This window comes from Centruroides sculpturatus, unplaced genomic scaffold (assembly GCF_000671375.1).
Source record: "Centruroides sculpturatus isolate CEXI.00-Female unplaced genomic scaffold, Cexi_2.0 scaffold23, whole genome shotgun sequence".
Lineage (NCBI taxonomy): Eukaryota > Metazoa > Arthropoda > Arachnida > Scorpiones > Buthidae > Centruroides > Centruroides sculpturatus.
Window position 1 is genome coordinate 998,040 of NW_019384313.1, and position 22,304 is coordinate 1,020,343.

Below are 22,304 nucleotides of genomic sequence, written 5' to 3' on the forward strand. Positions count from 1 at the left end.
TTGTAAATAACTTTAAATACAATTATAAATTTAAAAAAATAATATTAATGGCAAAAAATAAATTAATAACAATAAACAGTTTTAAAAGTTGTTAATTAAGTATTTTTTATAAAGTTAATTAATGGCAAAATTTTCATAATTAAAATTGATGTAAATACAAATTAATCAAATAAGAAAAAATTTTTCAAAAGTTAAGAAATTTGTATAAAATTCATTTTAAAAATTTACGATTTTTAACATTTTTTAAAGGTTATTTTAAAAATAACATTCAAAATATGACAATCGAATAAGATTTAAAATATAAAATACTTGGATTAAAAATTAAACATTTAGTTAAATTTATTAAATTTTTATTCCAATTAAATATTAAAAAAAGGAATAATTTCTCTATTTATAATTTCATTTTATAGAAGAAAATTAAATAATTTAAAAAATATATATTTATCATCAATATCTTGTTACTTATATATTAAAAATGCCGTAAAAACAATAAAATGTGAACAAATTTCTAATTTTTTAAAATAAAATTTACAATAATTTACCTGACAATTGTGATATGAATTACATTTTTATTTTGTTTACTTTGATTTAATTAATTAATTTTTCTATTATAAAAAAGTATATCTTTGAAATTATTTTTAGAATTGACTTTAGAAGAAAATTTTCAGAAAACTACATTAATTTCTAATAGATTTATGAACGTTGTTATATAAGGAAATGAGCTTTAATGAATAAATAAACAATTCATAATGAAAACTTTCAAATGTCAACGTTTTCAGATTTATTTGCAGTTTGTCATTTCTGATTTTTATCATCCTTATCTGTAGTTTACAACAGTCTTTACTTCCTTCTTCTCCACATTTATCATTACTTTATTATTAATAACAAATTTTAAATATGCAATTTTTCTTTATTTACCACTTACTTATTATTTAATATTATTTATAAGCTATATGAATTTTTAAAGGATTAGATATTAATTTTACTAACTTTATTAAAGAATAACTGGAGTTTCATCCAAAGAGACTTTAATTCTATCAAAAATAAAATTCTGCACTACACGAATTTATGCTTTAAATTATGTAAATATTTTATTAGAGATAATTTTATTTAACTTCCCAGATTTTACCATAATTTAACCGTTGTTTAAGTGTAACCTAACCGAAAGATTTACTTGTTAAAAGAAGCTTTAGAAAACTTAACAAATTCATATTTACTTTAACATAATTGCTTAATTATCCTTTAGTGAAATATTAAATATACTTTGTCAAATATTTTATAATAATTTCTATACTTTTTAAAAATTTAATAAAGGAAATATTCGCAGTTGTTTAATTTCTGTTGGTAGCAAAGATATAGTAATTAGTAATCTTCTGTATTTCACATATTGAACAATTCATAAGTTGACGAAGAATATTAATAATAAAGTAGTTGAAACTTGTATTAACGATTTGTATATTTGTTCATATTTAATAAATTTTCTAGAAATATTTGAAGTCCTTTAAATGAAATGACATTTGTGAAATTTTGATCAATAATTTATGAAGTGGAAGAGATTCCGATTGGGTCAAAAGTTCAAAAATTTGTTTTAACGCATCATAGACGTAAATGAATCACCCAGTAACAGTATACATTTGCTGATATTCTCTTCAGAAAATTATTATAATGCATCTACTCATGTGAAAATATATTTTAAAAAAGAAATAACGGGTTAACGTTCATATTTAAATTTGTAATGCTGGAGGGTGGTCCAGGAAAATTTATCCAACAGGAATTATTGTAGTGAATAAAATTAAATAGAATAAACATGATTTTAGAAGTAATAAAATTATAGAAATTTAACGGTTTTCTGAACAATTTAAATAACTTTATCATTACGTTGCAATGGAATTAAATCTTGTCAACGAGAAAACATCAAAGATGTAACACATACTTCAAAGGTTAATTTTGTCAAAAATATATTACCTTTCCAATTCATTTTTTACATTATGTTTTCTTAGAAAATGAAAGTTGATAGTGATAAAATAATCATAATTCAATTTTTAAGCGCTAAAGTTATATATCCATGGAAATGCCTCTAGAAAGGATAATCAATTATATTATAAAGGTTTTAGTTGATATTAAATTAATTAAGATATTTCTAATTCTTTTATAAACTGGGTTTACTTCGCCTTGTTTGAAAGATACTCGACACATTTGGGAGAACAAACTTCGTATCTTAAGGCCAAACAAGCGAATCACAGTCATCTTATGTAATCTTTGAATTGTTGAGATCTGTGGTTAATTGTTTTTGACGTTCATTTCATCTTCGCTTCAATTAATTGATAAAATTCATAATTAACGAATTAATTTTCTCTAACTGGCCAAGATAAATCAGTTCTGTCCCGAGGACATCCAGTTCAAAGATGAAGAGATAATTAATGACAAAGCAAAGTACAAATGATGTTTTCCAGTAATAAGAAATGAAAGAAATAAAAGAAAAAAATTAGTTTGTCTTTGGAAGCTGATTAGGAAAAATAAATAATAATAATAATAATTTTTATTACAGTATTTGTAATGCCTAATGCAGCATCATTTTGTTGTAAATAGAAAAATATTTGAATTATTTTGGAAAAAATTCGTGTTTATATTACTAGAAAATATATTAAAATGATTATTTATTTTATTCTTTTAATTAAGAAAGACGTATAAAATTATTTATATATATTATATAATTATTTNAATTTTAGACTAAAGATAGTAAAATCTTAGTGTAGTCAGGACTGATACCAGATAGAGTAATTATTCGCTCTCTAACTCGCGATATTAAAATTATAATAAAAATTAAAAACTATTATTTATGAGTTGGGAGTGTGATAGGGTGTTCGATATTCAACTAAAATGAGCATTCACGTCCATTTTAACAAATAAAAGTAAATTTAATAAATTAATAAAATTAAAAATGTAAAATGGAAATACTTAGAAATAACACAAATTCTTTTTATCTAAATGTAAATGATTTCTAAACACTTTCAATTTCTCCTCTAATGAACTGAACACTGGTAGTTGGTTGCGGGTTCTCACCCGATCAACGTGGTCACGTGGAGTTTGCCGGATTTTTTTTTCACGTGTCGAACACCCAAATAGGGGACTTTTCGTAGAAAGTCCTCCGGGAGGCAGATTGTTCATGTGTTGCGTTGCCTTATAATATCAATCCGATCCATACCTCTTCAATGTAGTTTATTCATATTTTGAATTAAATTATAATAAAATAAAAATAAAACACATTGCTTTCGTGTTTATATTAATCACATGATCAATGAATAATTTTTTATTAAACTTATTATTAAAATATATTCTAAATTTACTTATTTTATTAATATATTACGGTAAGATAGAGTCTAAATTATATATTTTAGAAATATTATGGCTGTGAGTTAAGAAAAAGGAAAAAAATCATTAAATAACTTAAATTAACTTTTTAACATAAATTTAATTCATAATAATATTTTTTCTTTCTTTTTAAAAGTATAGATAACACGATTTACGAAGAGCGAATTGTATTATGTACTGTACAGTTAAGAAGAAGAAACATTTCAAATTTCTTTAAATAAATGCTTTCAGTTTAACAAAAAGTAAAGGAAAGAAAATACAATAAAATGATGCCGATTTTACTTTAATTTATAGATTGTAGTTGTAAAAATAGTTGAAAGTTTAAAAAATAAATCTCGTCGTTTCTCCCTGGAGAACTATGATAAAGCATGTACAACAAGAAGATGCATTGTCATTCCACAGATTTCGGAAGTAATACATCCCAACTCTCTTACTTGAGCGTGTGATTAGAATTCTGCTCACATTTACATGGAAATAGACGACGGTGTGCTGCTTCTGTCTCACACTTCACTACATTTCTTGTAGAACTATATGGGAGGGAGAATCGACGATCGTAATCCAACAATCTACAGAAAACCTTAACCAAACCATTTTCTATCGAATGTCATAAAGAAATATAGCTTTAAAAGGAATTTATATTCTACATAGATATGGAAAAAAAATACATATTCTACCGTGTAGCTTACGTGACTTCATTCGTTTAACAAGATCATTATTCTAACACTTATATTGACTACGGGCATATAAATTAATTTCTTTTTTTGAGAAGTTTCATTTGAGAAATTTGCTACATAAAAAAGCTTTCTGTACTTAGATTAATGTACTAAATACTCGTAAAAATAATTAAGCTTTTTACAATTTGAGTTCTTTTTTACGTGTGCTAAACTTACTTTTTCCATGTTTTTTTTTCTTTATCATTAATGATAAATCATGAAAGTAATATAAATGAAGTGTAGTTAAAGTTCTAAAAAACTATTGGATCAATTCTTAGATATCTGTCTAGACTTTTTCTTTAGGTTCTGTTACCAAAGAAAATCTCTAGAGACGTTTCTCATTCTGTTCAATTCCACGACTACAATTCGTCAGCCAAACACATTCAAAACCTCGAAATAAGATATTGAGTGTTATTCGAAAACAACAAATACAAACAGTAGCTAGTAGTTCCATCTCGATACTTTTGAAAGATGCTGATCCTGACAGAAACTTACTTTTTCAACAGAACCACCAGATGTATATTGTTAGACCAGTTTGTAGAAGAGGAATTGATAGTGACATACATTCTTTCGTCACATATTGTCACACTATCCTTACATATGTTGATGTTATTCGTAAGAAATCGTATTTTTATTCAGTTTTTAAAAATCTTTACACTCGCTTCGCATTACCATTGATTAATCAACCGGAAAATCCTTCATAAAAATCCTACCAAACTACACAACAGACCCATTTTTGGGTGCAATTTTTAGAGTAGAATGTAATAAATTTAGAGGAATATTTAAATAGAATTCTGATATAAATATAGTTTTAATAGTTTTATATGATGTTTTTAGATCTATAGAATCAAACGAATCTAAAAAAACTATTAGAAAAGTTGTCAAACAATTTTACTGATTTGATTTTTTTTTATTCAAAAGAAGAATTGCAATTCTAGTGAAAGTCGTTTGGTGTGTTCTTTCAGATCGTCATCTCATTCATCCAGTCAGCGGTTTCTTTACTAAGAAAGATTTTTCTTTTTTCCCCTTCCTTTTCTTGTTTTTTTTTTTTAAAGCTGTAATCGAGATCCTGTCGACGATTCATTTAATTATAGCATTTGTGTTGTAGACATCAAAGATTCTCTTTCATTATTATATCAACACTTCTAGTTATTAATTATTTATACTTTCTAGTAACATATTCTTTTCTTTAGAACTTTAATTAAACTTTTATAAAGAGAATTGTATTACTAAATTTATTAAAGAAGAATTTCTTTCAAAGAAAGTCTTCATTGATTAGTTTATCCGCTTGTTATGTATTATTCTTTCACAGTAGATTATTATTTTTTTAAATTTATTGTTTGTTTATAGGGTGAGCTTTGATTTTTGAGCCCCCTCGAAAGATGGAGCCCTTCCGTCCACGCACGGCTCCCAGATTAAGAAGCCAAACTCATTCTCCTGATGATGATGACAGATATCAAAGCACCACTTCCGAAGAGGATGGTGCAGAAGAAGGAATTTCCAATACTTACGATTGTATTAACAGACGTATGACTTTCGAAGAAGCTTTTCTCAAATCTAGAGGTTAGAAATATAATTATTTTTTTATTTACATTTATTAATATTTTAATTGCTTTATATAAAATATAAAATATATGTATATTTATCATTTAAAATACTGGAAAAATAGCAAAAATTCAGAATATTTTAAAAGATTTTTTAGCAATAAAAATGTTAATATTTTCAAAAATTTTTTATTGTTTTATAACAAAAAAATTTTGTATTTTTGTGTTTTAAAATTTGTTGTAAATTCTCACAATAAATTTTTCTTTTTTGAAATTTTTATTAATATAAAAAAACAAAAGAAATAAAAAAATAAAAATAAATAGTTGCTATTTTCATTTTTAATAAAAATACATAAATTAATTTAAAAAACAAAAGAAAAAGAATATAAATTCTAAATTACTCGGCATATTTTCTTTTAAAAAATAATGAAAAAATTATTTAAAAAATGTAGAAATTATTTAATTTTTCTTAAAAATAATTTCGTCGTTTCGATACATAATTGAAATTTTTAAAACAATGTATTTAAATTTATTTTCAATCAAAATATACAACTAATAATAATAATTTTATAATTTTCTATTCATAATTTAATAATAAAACTTGAAACAAATTTCGTTAAAAAATTAAGTTATTAAAATTCATAAAAAAAAGAAGAAGAAAAAGAAGAGGAAAACATTTCGTGGGAATCAATTATATTTTTTAAATAAGAATTAACTTATTAATCACGGATTTAATGTTATTAAAAATTTCAGGAAATGAAAATACAGCAATCAGGTTGTGGGTTCAACTTGTCAATATATTACCAAACAAATTACTTGCAGTGACAACAATATTATCAGTTACTGCTTGATAACACGTGAATAACTCGAGCTGATATTGGAACATATCCAAAAATATACAGAGAGAGTTCTTGACATAAAAGCATTGATTGTAATTTTTCAAAAAATTGCTGTTTTCCTCTTCAATTCTATCGAGAATGGAGTAAAGGAGAACTCAACGTTTTTAGAATATTCCCCCTCAGCATTTTTTTTCTTTCATTTTTTTTTTTGTATTTTTATCAAGTAGCTTATGTTATTTGCGAGCGGTTTGTTCAATTATTGTATATAAGTTTTTCTTGATAAATGGAAGAAAATAAATGAAGTGAAATGTAGATGTTTCGAAAGTAAAATTAAATAAATGCTTTATATTTTTGTTCTTTCAGAAAGACCAAAGGAAACAGACACACACACAAACACATAAATACTTTAATGCAATTTGATTTAAATATTTTTTTATTTAAATAATAAAATTTTTATATATATTTTTTATAATAATTTCTTGAGTAGTTTTTATTGAAATTACTCTGTTGTGTGTATATTATCTATTGTTTTTTTTTGGTTTCATCTAATTCCCAAGAATTAGAATTGAAGACTAAGAATTGAAACCAAATGGGAAAAAAAAGGGAAAAAATCATTTTCTGAAACGAATAATTCTCAGATTTTATAGAAAATTTTCTATTTTTTCTTGCTATATTATTGAAATAATATATCTAATATTTGTATATAAATATAAGTTCTTCTAATTCATTAAGTTGAATAAAAATATCAATATTTTTACGGAAGAGGTAGATTACAAATATGTTATTTTAGTCCATTCAGAAAGAAGGGTAGGAAATTAGTACGTTGCCAGCAGAAAGCCCTGAATTAGACGAAATGTTGGATCGTTTTGTAGATACAGAGATGACAGAGATTTCGAGAAAAGAAACGGTGATGAAGGACACTGATGTTTTCTTTGGCAGTGTCATTATGGATCTACCCTATGTCAAACACCAGTTTCTTCATGAGATATTACTTGTCTTACCTTGATGAAGTCTCTTTCATCGCCATTCTGTTATTTTGATGCGATTTACTGATTCTCTTATCGCTCTGACACACACATAACAGATTTTAACGTTGTAAATGAATAGTAAAGTAATTTTTTCTTAAGTTTAATTTGTAAAACTAAGGATATTTGAAATATTAAATCAATATAATCGTGTTATACTTCGATATAAGTTATGGAAATTTAACTGATATTTTAAAAATATATATATTTCCAATTGACATTAAAAAATTAATTTATTATTATTTTGTATTAAATTAAATTATTAAAATATTTTTAGAAACAGGAAAATAAATAAATTTTCTGTAAGATGAAAAAAAGTTTGAATAAAAAGGCGTATAATTTTTTTCTATTTATTTTGTAGAAAATGATTTTTGTCAACCGAAAACAACATCTGAATATATTTAATTATAATTTAGAAAATGTCAGTCAATTTTAGTTCACTCCATGTGAAGAATATGACACGATATTTATATATTTCACTTCAATTTTTAAAAAATAGAAAATAAAAATAAATGAAATTAGTTTTTCTGATGACAAATTCAAGAAAAAAATTCATATTTATATATGTTTATTATTACTTTTATCATATCGAAGAATAGTTGGAATATATTGATTTATTCTATTTATACATCAGCTTAGGATAGGGAATGTTTATTCTCTGTAGTGTAAATATGATATCTTAAGTATTTTTCCAGCAAATATCTACCGGTTTATTAGTAATAATTTGTAATCTTATTAATAAATATATTGGAAAAAATATTATTTTTATCAACATTGTAACCTTTTTGATTGTTGTATCAAAGATTTTCATAGTTAACTTGTAAAAGAATTCCTATAAATATTCTACGATGTTGTGAATAATATGAAAGTTACGAGGTTTATCTCCAATATATTTTCGTCTCTGCTATAGAAAATAGAAAAGAAATATATTAGAACTACTTAACAAGAATTATCCCAATAAATCGAAAATAAGTAGTTATATACCTCTTTGGAGTTGCATAACCAACGACGGGTGTTTGTGATAATCACAAACATCTTCAAGTTCTAAATTACCTCCAAGTATTCTGAGTGTACAAAGAATGATGCTGGGGATATCTTTTCAGTATCGAATTTCTGTTTGGTCATTCAATATAATCCACAAGCCTGTAAACGGAACAAAGAAACCACATAGATTTGCTTCGGATATCAACATTAAGGTGATTCTTTAATGGATCCTCACGAATATAACTGAAAGAAATATGAGTAATTTAAATTCGGGAGGATGTTAAAGAGATATGCAAATCAATTCTTTCATCATATCTTCGATTATACTTATAAAAAAAATCGTCTCGAGCAAGTAGTAGTAGTAGTAGTAGTAATTTTAGTAGTAAAATCGTGACATCTGTCCATCACGTTAATGTGCTTAACTATGCATATCGGTTGTTTGTTTACCATTTCTTTTACTGATTTCCATTACAATAAGGTTACTTTTTGTTTCTGATGGCAAACGGACAAGCAAAACAATTGCAATTAGCCCACATCTCGTATACTTTGTTCATTTAAGTTGACAGCATAGTGATCCCGAATTTTGGATCCTATCCAGAAATTTAACTTATTTATCCAATTAAGTTTGGAGTATAAACTTTAATCCAAAATTACAGTAGTCGCTATTATTACTCTAATAGTACTCGACAGTCGTTTCTGACAGAATATTTTTGTTCAATGAGCTAGTAAGAAAATTGCTATCTATTCAATTTATCGACCATCGAAATTTAATCTTCTACATAAACCAATTCTTAGAAGAAAGTAAAATATTTTTCGAATTAATTTTAAACTACTAAAAAAAATCAATTTTTCAGCTTAGACGATATTCAAATAAAAGAATATTATTAAACTTATAAATTCCAAATATGAAAATCTTCATTCTGGTATAAGAAAAAATATACATTCAAAATATAAGTACCTAAATTTCTCATATTGTACACTGTTTAGAATAAATATTTCGAGTTATAAATGGCAATAAATGCCAATAATTTTGTCATCAAATTGTTTATAATTCTATTTTATCTCATGGGAATGATTTGGAATAGTATTCGTGTGTGGGAAGTAGTTTAAGCAGTAATAATTCAACAGTTTGAAATATATTGAAGTAATGCAAACACTGTACAGCTATTGACTAAACTTCAAGATCCTCCAATATTGGAATTTGCGCTTAAGGTAAAGAAAGACAATGTGTGGGAACAGTATTATTGATTTCTGGTGGCCAGCTTCATTCTCGGCACCGCCTCAAACTCCACCATAAATAGAAGGGGAGGACCAGTGAATATCAATATTTGGAACCGGAAAGATTTGATTATTACTCGGGATCTTCTATCAATCGTCCTGAACGTTGCCATGGAGATAATAGAATAGGAGAAAGCGTGGTAGCTATATAATCGTGAAGATTACAGTCTCTTGCTTTCTAACCTCGTAATAACTCTTAACTTAGAGCAATACACTCTACACATATTTAAAACTATCCACTGTTTTTAAATTCATTTTAAAAAATTTCTAAATGTTTCTAACGCTTTATCCATCTTATAATTTCTAAAATTAAATCATGAATAATTAATACAAGCCATTTAAAACGATAAAAAATTTAAATTTAATAATTATTTTTTATTCGTGTTTTTTAGCAATGATGCAAGAGATAGTAAGGAGTTGATGACGCGAGAGATGGAAACTGGTTGATTTTTAAGTTTAAATTTTAATTTTAAATGTTAAAAATACGATACTTCGTTGTTGATTTGTATATAAATTATTAAAAAATCATAAAAAAAATTTTTTTTGAAATAATAATATGTAGATAAGGAGTTTAAAATATTTTAATGGATATCAGCGATTGTTTCCAGAAATATTTCAGAAGTAGAAAAATTATGTTAAAGAATTTCTAGATGAGAAACTGATTAGAGAGATGTTGGAATAATGGAATTTTCTTGTAAAATAAAATTTCCTTATAATATTTTTAAATTTAGATTATTCTCAAGAAATTAACTATTAATGTATTCAATTATATGGAGTCTTTTGAGTTATTCTACAAGAAATTACACTTTCTTTAGCTATTAGTCTGTATTCTAGGCATTAAATTTAAAAAGCTTATAAGTTTTTCACGTACATTTTAATAATATTAATATTTTTCTGGTTATTTTGTTTGGTTTTTTTAGTATATTGAACAGGTGTTTGCTTTCCGAATCATCAGTATTTCTATAAATTTCCAATGGATTGTCAGAAATACAACTGGTTAATGTGGTTTTTTCGTGATGGATTTTAATGTTAATAATTCTATTTATCCATTTAATCAAATTTCATCTATTATAAGAACTTTTAAATGTTTCCCCCCTTAAGAATTTTCATCTGNCAATATTTTAAATTTTTATATTTTTATATTTGATTAATTTTTAAATTTTTGATATGGTCTTTATTTTATGTACTAATTTGAGTTCAATTGGTTGCAAGTCATTTCATTAAAATTAAAATTTAAAAATTACATTATATGATAAATAAAACTCGTGTGAAATTGCTTAGACTTTGAGGCATTTATATATATAAAACGAGTTTCTCTTGATGTATATAATAAATTTTTTTTAATTTAATTATAGTTAATGAATATATAAAATATAGTTTTTAATACGTATGCTTTAAATGCTTAAGATTAACGTTTAACCAGTTTTTTTTTTATGAATTTTAATTGATTTTTTGAGAAAATTAGTTCTGTAGAGTCGAACTCTACAGAACTAATTTAAAATCGTTTTTCACAAAAATCGATTACTGTAAATAATTGATTTAATTATAAGCGAAAGACGATATTTATCTAAATTTTTTATTCTAAAAAAAGAGACAAAAATAGAAAGATTGAAATTTATTTGATGTATCAACATTGATCTCCATTTCCGAAAAACTCGAATCTAGGTCCCTCGGAAACCGGAAGTTAACCGCAACATCTGTCTACTTTTATTAAAGTTTGATGTTAAGTTTTGCTTCTTTTTGACATTTTTGCTCGAATGCCTCAAGCGGAGGTTGAGCAACAGAAACCCAGGAAACTATATCCTAGACGAGAACAACTGGGCAAGTTCATAAAACGTCATCGCCCCAAGTCTCTCTTCTTCTTCTCCTACGAGTATTTCTTTGACTGCAGAATAACATAGTTGTCATGGTTACTATTGATCTATTGTATATCCTTTTACTTTCCCAACGTCGGATATTCTATTCGCAAATATACTTTTGAAGGATTGCATTTGTATTGTTTTTGGCTCGTGTCAAAAATATATATTTAACAATATTTGATACGGTTGTCTCGACGGAACATTCTTTACTCCCTTTAGAAAATCTCAAAAAAAAAAAAAATTCCTGATGAATGTTTTCTTGTTATTCAAATATTCCCTAAAGAAAAATGAATATTTTTTGAATTTTTTTATTGTTTGAAATAACGTTATTTTTTTCCCTTTTAACAAAGTAGTTCTTTGTAAACACCGATGTTAGAAAGAAGTAAAAGAAGAAGTCACCTTGCGTGAAGCCATTTAAAGATTGACTACACTTTTCTATTGTTTATTAACTGACTTTCATTGTTTTACTACAGTGTTGGTTATTTTTATGATAAGTACATTTATATCCGGGTTTTGTTTTTATTAATTATTGATTAAATATTTTTGCAGCGCCATTTTTATATCATTCTCAACAATTTAAACGCTTTTCTCCACAAAAATTTAATTTTTATTAAAACAAGTTATGGAATTAATATGTTTATATTATGATTAAGATAATTTTGTAGTACATACAAAATGGATAATTTAAAAATTCAAAATTAACATTATTAAATCGAAACATCAAAAAAGTAAAATTAAAATGTATAAAATTCTAATGTATTAAATTAATTTAATATAATAATTTTTTAAATGTATAAGTTTAATAAATTCATGAACATCTGCATACATTTGTAAAGATTTTTTAGAACTTTGCTATGCATAAAATTGGAAAATACATGTTACATTTCTTACAATTCAGTTAAATCAAAGAATATTTTTCGATAACCATTTAAACAGAAAGTGGAATATTTTTGTTATTTTTTTTCTTGTGTGTGTTTTTTGAATTATCGACGTATTCGATGCCAGATGTATTTTCATTTCGTTCTTAGTACACACAATCCAATCCTAATCCATCAATAGACAGAGTGCAGAATCCGACAGTTGTATTATGTAAGGAGGGTTGAGGTGGCGTGATCTTTTGGACGATTTGGTGAGGAACAGCATGAGAAACAAAGCGTAGGATGGAAATAAATGTGTTGTGTTGGAGACACGAACATAATCTTCTCGTGGCTCGATTTGGTTTCAATCACTTCCTTCTGATCTGATCTCCGGAAACGGGAAAGTTCTATGTCATGTCTAACTTTTCTTTGAATTGTTTTGTCTTCAGTACAGGAAAAAATAAAAAAATAAGATTTTCTTGAAAGATTTAGAATATTTGATGATGTTTCACTCTTATATTTTCCATAATATATTCGATTTCCATATTCAAAAACAAGTAAAGAAACTCTGAATACATGTTCGATTCCAAAAATTGTTTGATACATGAATACATTAAAATATAAAATTTTAATAATTTTATCAAGTAAAATATATATATATTTATATATTTTTACTTGATAAAATTATTAAATATAAATATTATTAAATATNGAACAAACTATGGAAGCTCCTACTCCAATGGAGGTTGAAGAACCCGAAATAGAAACAGAAAAAGAGTGATTATCATCGACATTAATTTTGTTTATATATATTTATTTATTTATTATTTTAAGATTTGATTCATTAAAATTAAAATTTAAAAATTACATTATATGATAAATAAAACTCGTGTGAAATTGCTTAGACTTTGAGGCATTTTTTTAATGAAAACATTTTAGTTTAATGCATACTTTATTTAGTTTTTTTACTTTTTAAAGTAATTGGTGAAAAATTTTAAAGAAATTTTTAATGCATTTTTACAATTATCTCCTATGCTAAATTTATACAGAAAATAAATACATTTATGAATTTTGACATAAAATTTTCTATGATTTGTTTACATGAAGTGAAATCCTACTAAAATAAAATATGAAAACATAATTTTATGATGAAATGTATTTAAACTTCTTGGACTTAAAGGGCCCCACGAAATGAATCTATAAATTTACTTCATTATATTCTTCTATATTATCTATATAGAGAATTATTAATGTTGTTCAAGTGCAGAAAATTTCATTTTTCGATCCATAAAATCAGTAGCGGTAATTTTAGATGATTAAGGATATCTTTTATAAAAATTTTTTAAAAATTTCTCCACGACGTTATCAATCATTGTGATAATCGACTTAGTATATATTTAAAAGAAAACAGTATATTATATGAATTTATTACACAGATGAACAACTATAAATAATTAGAATATTAAATTTAACATTAATTTAATTTTATTGATTTATTTTAATTACATATAAATTACTATCAGGGCCATTGGGAATTGTATGGGGTTGTAAGTAGAGTACCATTTAGTGGACTCCTTTTGCCATTTTTTTAAACAAATAAAATATTTAGGGTGCTTCCTTATTAATAAAAACCGCATTAATTTATGAAAGTAGAAACCACTACGTTTCTCAAAATTTTCTCTTGACCCGGGGGAAAATCCCTAGCTATCCCCTCTCGACGGCCCTGATTACTTCTATCTATTGTATATTTTAGCATTAAAATGCAATGTGTTAATCTTACTAAAAATAATTTGTACTTATTAAAATATTTTAATGAAATTTGTGGTACATTATATCGATTTTTAAACATTTTTTATCAATTTTAATAATTATTTTATAAAATCATAATTATTCTATTAAAAATAATTGCTATGGAATTCTTTTGTGTGGCAAGAAAACGGACATTAGTTCTTAACGAGGTAGTTATCGCTCAGGTTATTTACAAGGGATTTTTAAACCCCGGAGCCGATATCCATCATACTAAAAATGAGGAAGTTTCGCTGAATAGATGAAAATGTGATGCAAAATATGCTCATCATCTTTTTTTCCCCCTTGTACAAAATCCCTGGAGCAGCAGCTTCTACCATACTTTGCTGTGGATGAAACTGTTGTTTCCAATAAACTAAAAGAAAAATTAGATTATGTATTACAAATAAAATCATTCCACTTATTAACAAGATTTTTCCTTAATATTTTTTTAAAATTATCTTTAAAACATGAATTTTGATATATCCAACTTTGTTGGATATATCAAAATTCATGTTTTAAAGAATGAATTAAAATATTTACATTTTAATTATAATTTTTTGTATATCCAACTTTGTTGGATATACAAAAAATTATAATTAAAATGTAAATATTTACAATTCTTAAAAGATTACATTATGAACTAAATTAATTATAGTTAAAATATGTATTTATAAAGTTTTATAACCCATATTTTCTTATATTTAAATCACATTATTGAAAGTAAATCCTATTTTCGTGTGATATATAGTGTAATGACATTTCTTTCTCATTTACGAAAACATACAAAGCATCCATCAAAGTTGATGTTTGGAGCACAAACTTTGAAATTTTTGTCGTATTTTGGAAATTCGCCAAACTAGGTTCGAAAATATCAATAAATAACAGTTTCCTAGCTAAATGTAAGTCATTATAATAAGTGATTGTGTCCCTCTGTGCTTATCATTATATTTTGATGGAGTAGATATACAGACTTCATAATCCTGATTTTATATATTTAATAATAGATAAAGTCATAGAAAATGACTTTTATATATATAAATAACTTGTAAAAACATATATAGGCTACATATAAAAAGATAACGTATAAATATAGTGAAAGGAGAATTATATATCACTACTAAGCCATTTATTTGAAAAGTTATTGATTATTTTTAACTAAAATAAATTATTAATAAATATTCTAATATTTAACTACATATTTTAATATAATTAGTAAAATAATAATGTTATTTTGCTTCAAAAATCATATAAACAGCATCAAGGTATGGAAACTCTTATCACGTTTCATGATTCTTAATTGTAAGTCCATATCTCTCACGTTTAATAAATTCTTGTTGTTTCTATGGTTCTGTTAAATATATAAAAACATTAATTGGAAAATTATGTAGCTGAAAAACTAGAAAAATTATTTTAAAAACCAGATTTATAGTTGTAATAGCGACTTAAGATAAATATGTTTGGATAGGAAAATTTTAAATACTAAGCTCCTATAGACAAACGTTAAACGAAATTAAATCGAAAATAGGTTTTAATGGCTGTTTTCTGATTAATAAAATTCTATTTTCCTTCCGGCTCCGTGACTATTATCGTCTTCATTAAAGAGTTACTCATCACACGACTTCTTAATATTACATTAATTACACATTATGTACGCTCGATTAAACTATATTAATGACCATTTTAAAATTCATGAATGTTTATCATTAAACATTTCAGATTCTTTTGTAAATTTGTAAAGGATTTTTAATCTTTTTAAAAGTATTTTATTCCCTAGAAAAGTTTTAAATCAAACGGCAATCGTTTTCTATTTAATGAACACGAATTTGTTTCGACACCATGTTTAATTATTCCTGTCTTCTCTTGCTTAAAACTAATTACGTAGGAAAACTGAATTCTCGAGTCTTTACTAGACGAACACCTCCCCAACTAGCATCAACAATACCTCAATTCAACACCTTTGTCTTTATTAAAAGCAATCGCAGCTTTTCATGCGCTCAAACACATCCACTTCTCTCATTCAACATGTCTCGGTATGGATTCCTCTTAATTTCCTTCAGAAATTAATTGAAGCAACGACAAAGTACAAAGATTGAATTTGTTTCTGCTGATTAATTAATTGATGAATCCCTTTCTTTACTTTAATTCTTCCAATGTGTACACATACACTTCTTACAGTCCAAAGAAGATACATGTCATTTATAGATTAGTCGTGCACTTCTTAAATTTTTAATAAGAGTCAAAGGTATGTGTTTGATAGAGGAAGAGGAAGAGAAAAAATATATATATTTCATGTCATAATCCATAATTTACTTTTTCAAGAGAATAAATTATCTTTATTTCATTACTTAGTTTGTGTTTTGTCGTCAAGTTCTAATTAGAAATACGTGAATCAGCATCGTAAATTTACTTATATTTATTAAATATTTTCATAACAACTGTCAGTCATTTTAACGAACGTTTAATTCGAGAATTTATTTTAGAAATATTGCAATTTTTGATACAACAATTCGTTAAAATTTCGTATATAATTTATCAAAACGTTTACACCAAGATAACTCATAGATTTATTAAACGTCTTTGTCGAACAAGCAAATAATTTATTTATCTCAATGAACTATTAACATCAAACTACGTAAATTAATTATGTATAATAACTCATTTAGAGCTATAATTTTAGTGGAACTTGCTTTATAAATGACTTTTATTGTATGTTTTCTATAAGATAACACTATCTGATGGACTAAAGTTAGAAAAAAAAAATGCTCCTTAGAGCGATTGTAAATAAAAATAAGAATTTTTATACGGACCAAGAAAATATACAGACGAGGAATTTATCTGTAAATATTCGAGGGCATAATTTGCATGCTAATTCGAAATCACGTTGCTCGAAAGTCAATTCTCTTAATAGCTTTGAACAATTGCTTTAGGCAATGCAATAGTTTTGCTAAACTACAGAAATATTGCTGGAAGCCCTCAATTTATAATAAGAAGAATACTTAGAAGCAGATCATTAAATCAAATTTCTGATCCTTTAGTAAAATCTGTACAAATATCATTAAGTCGTACGAAGTAGTTTCATCCACCTACCTAAAGTCTAATTTTATTTAAATTAACTTTACTTATTATAGCTCATTACTTTAGTAACCTGTTTGGCTCAAGAAATGGTATATATAAATAGTAATAATTTATATATTTTTAGTAAATATATGCATAAAAAAAGAGGAAAAGAATATATTTTGGTCAAGAGGTCTTGAAGAATCGCGGTGTGATGCCGTGTCATAATGATATATCTTTTACTGTCCATAAAGATTCGAAATCAGTTTACTCTTCCCTTAATTTGTCATTGTCAACATTGAGTTTCTCTGCTGACACGAGTCTTTGTCGTTTTTAACTGTTGATAACTTCTAATTATAACTTGTATAATTTTATGGCAACGACCCATTTTCTTACTCCCCGACTTTTGTTATATTTTTCTCTTAAAATTATTTATAATTATAATAAAATTTTAGCTAAAATAAACTTAAAAAAAACTTATTTTTAAATAAATTTATCTCTTATTTACTCACGTTTAAAGTTAACAGGATAATTACTTTAATTATAATTCTTAGTGAGGGGCTGTGAATTTTAACGAATATTTTTCAAAAAATTTGCAAAATTTTTATGAATTGAAATTATTATAATTATTTTTACAGAAATGTTGAATTTTTTAAATGAATTTTTCGAATTCATTTAATGAATTAACCTTATTTAAAATTTCGAAATTTAATAATTAAGAAATTTTAATCGCCTCCTTACAATTGTATCAAGCCGATATGAAAGTAATTAAACTCATACATCTCTTAATTGTTATAGAAATAATTTGCAAAAAATACATTAAAACGATAATTAATATATTGAAAATTATAATTTAATTTTACATTTATAGGCCTATATATATTTTTTAAATTCATAAATCTTAACGACTTGAATGTATTAATAATTATATTTTTCTAGAAAATAACTTTAAAGTTTTAATAATAGATAATCAAAAAAATTCTCTTAATTGAAAATTGAAGGGGGGAAAAATATATATTTTTTGAGCTTTCTGAAAAGTCGCCCTATCTTAACTTTTGACAAAAAAATTTATTTATTTTTTTTAATTTTCAAAACAAACAAAGCTTAAGCCAAGTCTTTATTATCTTTAGTAGAGTTCTAATAAGAAATCTCATTATAAGAAGCTCAAGTTTATTTATCGTTTGTTTACTTTCTAAATAATTTTTATTTATTATTTTTTCTTTTAGATTTATATTTTTTAAAAATTAATAATAAATTAAGTGGCATCTTTATTATTTATACTTTAATAAAAACATTATTAAAGTAATTTAACTAACAATTTTCTATGGAATCTCTATAGAATTACAATGGAAGAATCGAATGTTGAATAATGTGACGTTTTCTAAAGTTTTTTTAACTCGTAAAATTGGATAAAATAACACTTTTCTGTAGCAAATCCATAGTTAATTCGTTCTCTTATACATTCATACCCCTTTATATCCTTCTACACCCATCTGAATAAGTGTTTTTTAGATTCTTCCTCCTTTACTACTCCCTGGTGTGTTTGGTTTCAGTTACTTGGAAGTGTACTTAAACATGGATAAAAACCTAAATTTCTAATCTGTACTTTAAGTTTCGGTAATTTACTATAGTTTAGAAACTCTAATGTAATCATACCGACAAAATTATGATGGGTAGGAAAGTATTTTATTTGATTTTCTACACTTTACTTACTTTTCCTATAATAATTATATATTTTAATGCGTAGAATAATCTATTCCGAAATCAGAAAAAATTTAAGAGAATTTTATAAATGTATTCGACTAAGTCTCTAATGTAATTGAAGTTTCCTTTAAAGCGAACAATTTAAATTTTTAAAAACACACACACACTCTCTCTATCGCTACTTTCTCCACTTGTATGTTTTTTGAATGCTGTTTTTTTAAGGCATTAAGTTAATTATAAACGTTTAGGATATTTGTATAAAAGTAAAATATGATTACACAAACAAATTTATTTATAAATATACCTCATTGAAAAATAAACGAGGGGTTAAGAATGAAAATAAACATATCAGACAGTCGGCAACCCGTGAAGACAAAAATAAAAAAATAAGTAAAAACTTTAAAAAAAAGTGAAAATATATTCAAGATTTAGAATAGAATAAGGTCTTTGAGTGTCTTTAGTTAATTAGAATAAGGACTGTTGGCAAGTACCCAGGTCAGGATACGCACCTGTCTACTATCTCTGTTCCCAGTGAACTCTCACTTGGGTTCAAAACAAGAAGTGAATTAACGGCACAAGCGTAGGTTGGCAATCTCTTAATGTTCATACTATTTTAAACTTTAAAAAAAAAGTAACATACTACGGTAAAAGATCGTCTCCTTTATGAAAAATGTAGCAAGGTCACAGCATTAACTTAAATTTTGAACGTTCTAATTAATTCTGACGTATATTTATAACGAATTTAAATAGTTTAGAATTGTATAAAAATATTTTTTTAGTTTTAAGTTGAATATAAAAGTATAGTCTCTGGAAATATTAATAGTCTTCATTTGACCTTTAGAATTGCTAATAAAAATGTAGGAACTTTGAGAATTTGATATTCAATATTTTACATATATAATGTATCAGTGATAAATATCTATGTTTCTATAACTTTCTTAGAATGTAGAGAATATATTATTTCTTTTAATTATTTTGCCTTCTGTGAATTGAGATTTTCCTACTGGAGATTTTTTTATTGTTATATTTTATTTTAATTCAAGTTTCTCATTTTAATTTTTCAAANCATTAAGTTACAAATTTTCTGAAATTATACTGAAGTGGGTATATTCTATATTGAACTAAGTGAAAGGGGAGAAGGTTTGTGACGTAACTACTGAAGATTAATAAAAAACAATGGACGAAAAAAAATTTGTTATCTTTGACCTATTTTAGCTTTGCTTTACTCTATAATACATCATTACAGCATGTTTATAAACAAACTTACTCTAAATTTACCTTTATATTTCTAAGAACTCATCAAAACGTGGCTAAATTTATAAAATATATTAAACTCTTTAGAACAAGTTTAAGTTTAAGCATAAAAATAATGTCTTAAATAGAAATAACTAAATTTCAAGGCAATATTTTAAATTTTTATATTTTTATATTTGATTAATTTTTAAATTTTTGATATGGTCTTTATTTTATGTACTAATTTGAGTTCAATTGGTTGCAAGTCATTGAACTGGGTAGCTGACTCTCTCTATCTATCTCTCTCATTCTCTCCCTTTCTACCTTCAACCAAAAATCTGCCTATGTCAGCTTGTCTCCAAAACCGTATCAAGTATATATGGCAACAGATATACCAAGGACACGAGTGCCTCTTTACGAGGAGATTATATCTGCACAGCTTCCCGACACTAAGAGAAAGTTCGAAATGCGACGTCCTTCACTTTACGTGTCATTTTTGTTGCACTTCTATAAAACACCTGCTCTTCTCTCCACGCTAAACACTTGAAAAAAATCGTCAGTTAAGAATTCTCCATTAAAATCAATAAAAATTATATTTATTTATCTAAAAATAAACATTTTTCATCTACTCTAAACTTACAAGCTTTATAACAATCACCATTAAACTACCGACTCCTTTCTGTATTTTTAATCTAATAATACGTATCCCCTAATTAAAATTTGATATTCGGAAGGTTTATTTTATACACTGTTAATAAATAGGAATGTATTTTTATAGTTATATTTATATAAACATTAATTTGAGAATTAGTTCGAGGTGGTAATTCGAACGGTTCTCAAGTACTGATCAATTCTATGTTTGCGCTGGCGCTCTGTTGTGAAGTGATGTTTGGATGAAGAACGAGCATGCGCTTTAGTGGCTCGGATGTTCAATGTGTCCAGAGAAAACCGAAAGAACCAACACTTCATGTTTCTATGAAACGGTGGTCGCCAGAATCACATGTATGCAAGAGTAAGCTTCTACATTAAACAGTGCAAGGTAAGAGAAAAGAAGGGCGGTTCAGCAAACTGGTATCGATTTCCTCTAGTGTTCGCTTAAGCTGAAAGATATTTAGTTAATTTATACTACAACATTTATATATTTATATTATATGCATATTTAATTATAATTTTAATCAGTTTTAATTGTCAAAATGTTTGATAACTCGACTTTTGTATATAGTGTATAACTATAAATATATGTTACTAGAAAGTGTTTGCATCCACCTAAATATATATTTTATGTATGTATGTAAACATTTCTAGCAATGTAAATACACATATCTGTGTGCAGGATGTTGTATACAAATACATAGAGCTAAGTTGATACATTCTTTGAGGATGGAGTGCGTGGATCGATTTCTGGTTAATTCCGAATTTTTCTTCTCCTGGTTGCTCACCTAACATCCTCTATATAGATACTTGATCTTTATAGTAGATAAATGCTGTAACAAGTAGTGATCTGTGCCACTTCTAGTGCCATATGTCCTTTAATCGTAGTATATTAGGAAGGGGTAAAGATATGTTTTGCTTCACGATATTACTTTTCCATATGATTCGTGTCCTTTGCTCCAGCCTTAATGAGCAAATCGTTATTAAAATATACAGTTTGATAAAAGAATAACTTTAAAATATTATTTTATAATTTTTATTGCTTAAATTATTAATTTAATATAATTAATAAAAAGAATTATACGTTAATTAAATTTAATAAAATATTTTTTATAGTTTGAATCTATAAAAAATTTAATATCTTTGAGTNACAGATGGTCCACTAATCAGGGCAAGGTGAAATATTTATCACTGTTTAGAACCTTATTTAAATAATAATAATAATAATAAAAGTATTTTATTAGAAAATCAATATTATCTCATGTTATTAATAATAAATAAAATTGTTTCATAAAAATTTTTCTCTAAAAAAATTATACAAAATAACAGAGCATCTTATTAAATAAATTTATTTTTAAATAATTAATTAATTTCTAAATAAATAGGAAAAAAGTCAAGTAATT

At 25.4% G+C, this 22,304-nt stretch overlaps 1 protein-coding gene across 5 annotated transcripts in view; it reads left to right on the plus strand.

Moving 5' to 3' along the window:
* LOC111622523 (teneurin-m-like) overlaps window positions 1–22,304 on the plus strand; it is a 320,210-nt gene that overhangs the window by 164,862 nt on the left and 133,044 nt on the right. For 4 of the 5 annotated variants that reach the window (XM_023364928.1, XM_023364935.1, XM_023364961.1 and 1 more), the window contains exon 3: window positions 5,436–5,648. In XM_023364928.1, coding sequence (XP_023220696.1) covers window positions 5,468–5,648 — 181 coding nt within the window. In that variant the 5' untranslated portion in view covers window positions 5,436–5,467. Of the gene's footprint in view, window positions 1–5,435; window positions 5,649–21,033; window positions 21,290–22,304 lie in introns of those variants that run through there. The other variant, XM_023364946.1, reaches the window with a different exon arrangement.